The sequence below is a fragment of the Penaeus japonicus genome, unplaced genomic scaffold, assembly GCF_977035675.1.
Source record: "Penaeus japonicus unplaced genomic scaffold, GWHDUDI00000001_assembly GWHDUDI00000024, whole genome shotgun sequence".
Classification (NCBI taxonomy): Eukaryota; Metazoa; Arthropoda; class Malacostraca; order Decapoda; family Penaeidae; genus Penaeus; species Penaeus japonicus.
In genome coordinates, this window is record NW_028234426.1 from 29743751 (window position 1) to 29746250 (window position 2500).

The 2500-nt window shown below is 36.6% G+C and overlaps 1 protein-coding gene across 2 annotated transcripts in view; it reads left to right on the top strand.

Annotated features, from left to right (window-relative positions):
* LOC122249520 (uncharacterized) overlaps nucleotides 1–2500 on the top strand; it is a 166251-nt gene that overhangs the window by 150135 nt on the left and 13616 nt on the right. For both annotated transcript variants that reach the window (XM_043010464.2, XM_043010467.2), the window contains exons 5-7: nucleotides 587–694; nucleotides 1317–1456; nucleotides 1852–2001. In XM_043010464.2, the coding sequence (XP_042866398.1) occupies nucleotides 587–694; nucleotides 1317–1456; nucleotides 1852–2001 (398 nt within the window). The remainder of the gene's footprint in view (nucleotides 1–586; nucleotides 695–1316; nucleotides 1457–1851; nucleotides 2002–2500) is intronic.

Below are 2500 nucleotides of genomic sequence, written 5' to 3' on the forward strand. Positions count from 1 at the left end.
CCTCTACCTGTGGTACCTCACTGGCACGACCGATCACATGAAGAAGTAAGTAGTGACAGGAACAGCGTCGTCATGAGCCAGTGCGTGGAATGCTCAGCAAGTTGACCTTTGCGTTTGTGACACTTGAATCCTCTTCCTCTGTCAAGGTGCATGGATAGGGGGGAGAGGGACGGGAGAGGGAGCAAGATGATGCCGCTATTTTCTGCAACAAATGGAAAAGTTTCTTGAAATTGAAGATGTGGGAAAACTCTTCCGCGGACAGTTTGCATGCGATTCGTATTAAAAAGAAAAAAAAAGTGCATTCTGTATTCCCTCTTGCATTTCGAATGTGATGAACTGAAAATATGACCCGGTCATGGTTGTCTCTTTAGGATTTATTCGCTAAAGATATGTAAATGTATGTTTTACTTATGTGACCAAATCTTCGTAAATATATATGACTGAAATGAAGTGATGCATATGTACTTTTAGTTTTGTCAAACAATAAAGTGAAGGAGATGAAAAGGATATAACTAGTACTATTTACCTAGGATCATTTATGACCAAGAATTAACACAGGTTGGTAAGAGCACGTTTCTTTCAACAGCGCAAACAGGTCGGACGTCAAAGTACCCAATGCAATGGTCAACTTGGAAGTGTGGATACCACCTGGCTACAACCTGGACCCCCTGAATGCGGATTTTGAAACGAGCAGGTAAGTTTTTTATTTGTATATTTTTTTTCTGTACTTGGTTAGAAAACCTCCGCAGTGACTCTCAAAACGAGTGAGTCTTTTTCTTCGGTAAATACACCTGCGTACCCGGGGTCTATACGCCCGCCCATAGATCCAGTGGCCGCCCATCTCTTGCTAAGGACCGCACAGAGCGCTCGGCAAATAAGTATCGGTTCAAACACCTTTGCTTGAGACTGCTCCGCTGTCGGGTTGAACTTGTGATTCTAGACCCTCCATCGCAGGTCTCAGCAAGTTTAAGGACATTGAGAGGAAACACAATAATTTAATCACTAGAAAAAGTCCCGTGTGTGTATACATACACACGTGTATGTATATATATATATGTGTATATATATATATATATATATATATATATATATATATATATATATATATATATTATATATATATATATATATATATAAATGTATATTTATAGATATAGAGTTTGCCTTTTATCAGAATGCTGGCACATTTTCAGATATTAAACATGGAAATAGATTAAAAAGCTACATACATAAAGGAAGAATTTGATATATATATATATATATTGCAAAAAGAAGTATTTGAAAATATACATAATTAATTTATAATCTCCTTGCAGCTTCCTTGGTTCTGGTGGTCGCTTTGGATGGTTCCTCCCGGGGAGACTAATATATGACCAAAATTTCATTGTAGAGCACTGGCGGGCCTTCACCGACCCCAATTCGCGTGCGCTTTACCTTTTCTCAAGGACTCCAGAAGGTATGCTACCCACATACATGTTGTATGCTTGTAATGTACATATATATATTGGGTAATGCTTATATGGATATGTACACCCCCCCTCTCTCTCTCTCTCTCTCTCTCTCTCTCTCTCTCTCTCTCTCTCTCTCTCTCTCTCTCTCTCTCTCTCTCTCTCTCTCTCTCTCTCTCTCTCTCTCTCTCTCTCTCTCTCTCTCTCTCTCTCTCTCTCTCTTTCTCTCTTTCATGTGGTAAATATGTTGTTGATCAATAGTATCTTGTTATTTGAAATATGTTGATTTGTATATAGCAATAGTTGTTATATTAGCGTAAGCACTTTTTCCATTGCGGTATTTCGCATTCAAAATAAGATTATTGGTATGATAATTAATTAATTTATATTTTGGTTTCAACAGAGTTGAATGGCTTATCAATCAAAATGAAGAATCCTAACACAGGAAAATATTACTGCATGGAAAGTTATGGTTGTGAAAAAGGAATGTACACTCCAACATGGTGTCGTCAGAGTGGCCAAGACTGCGCTGTCCTCTTTGCCTCATTTGCGGGTATGATCCATTTTTTAATTGAACTTTTCATGATTATGCTTCTTTAATCTAGTAACAGCAATTTGCAACCAGCTCCCATGTGAAACAGAAGCAGAAACAGAAACAGAGGTTGTAATAGGAAAGTTACTACCTCATTTGGCAGGGTTTGCTTTACACTGTTAAATGTGACACTTGGGAGAGTAAGCAAAAAATACGAATTGCAGTTATAAGGTTAAATGTGGAAGATGATCTTCAAAGTGTTTATAAATTTGAGTTTTGTTATATTTATTCTTGCTCGGTATATGTTCAAAATAGGTTTGGACACGGAATGTTTGTCTTACTGGAATTATTATTGCTAAAATAGCTTCTTATTTATTTCATGATAACATTTTCAATATCATTATTATCATTATATTATTGTTATTTTTAGAAATGTATTTGATAGTATCATTTTTTATATCATATTTGACTCTATCATTATTATTGATAGTAGTAATCATCAATGCAGGAAGGCCTACAC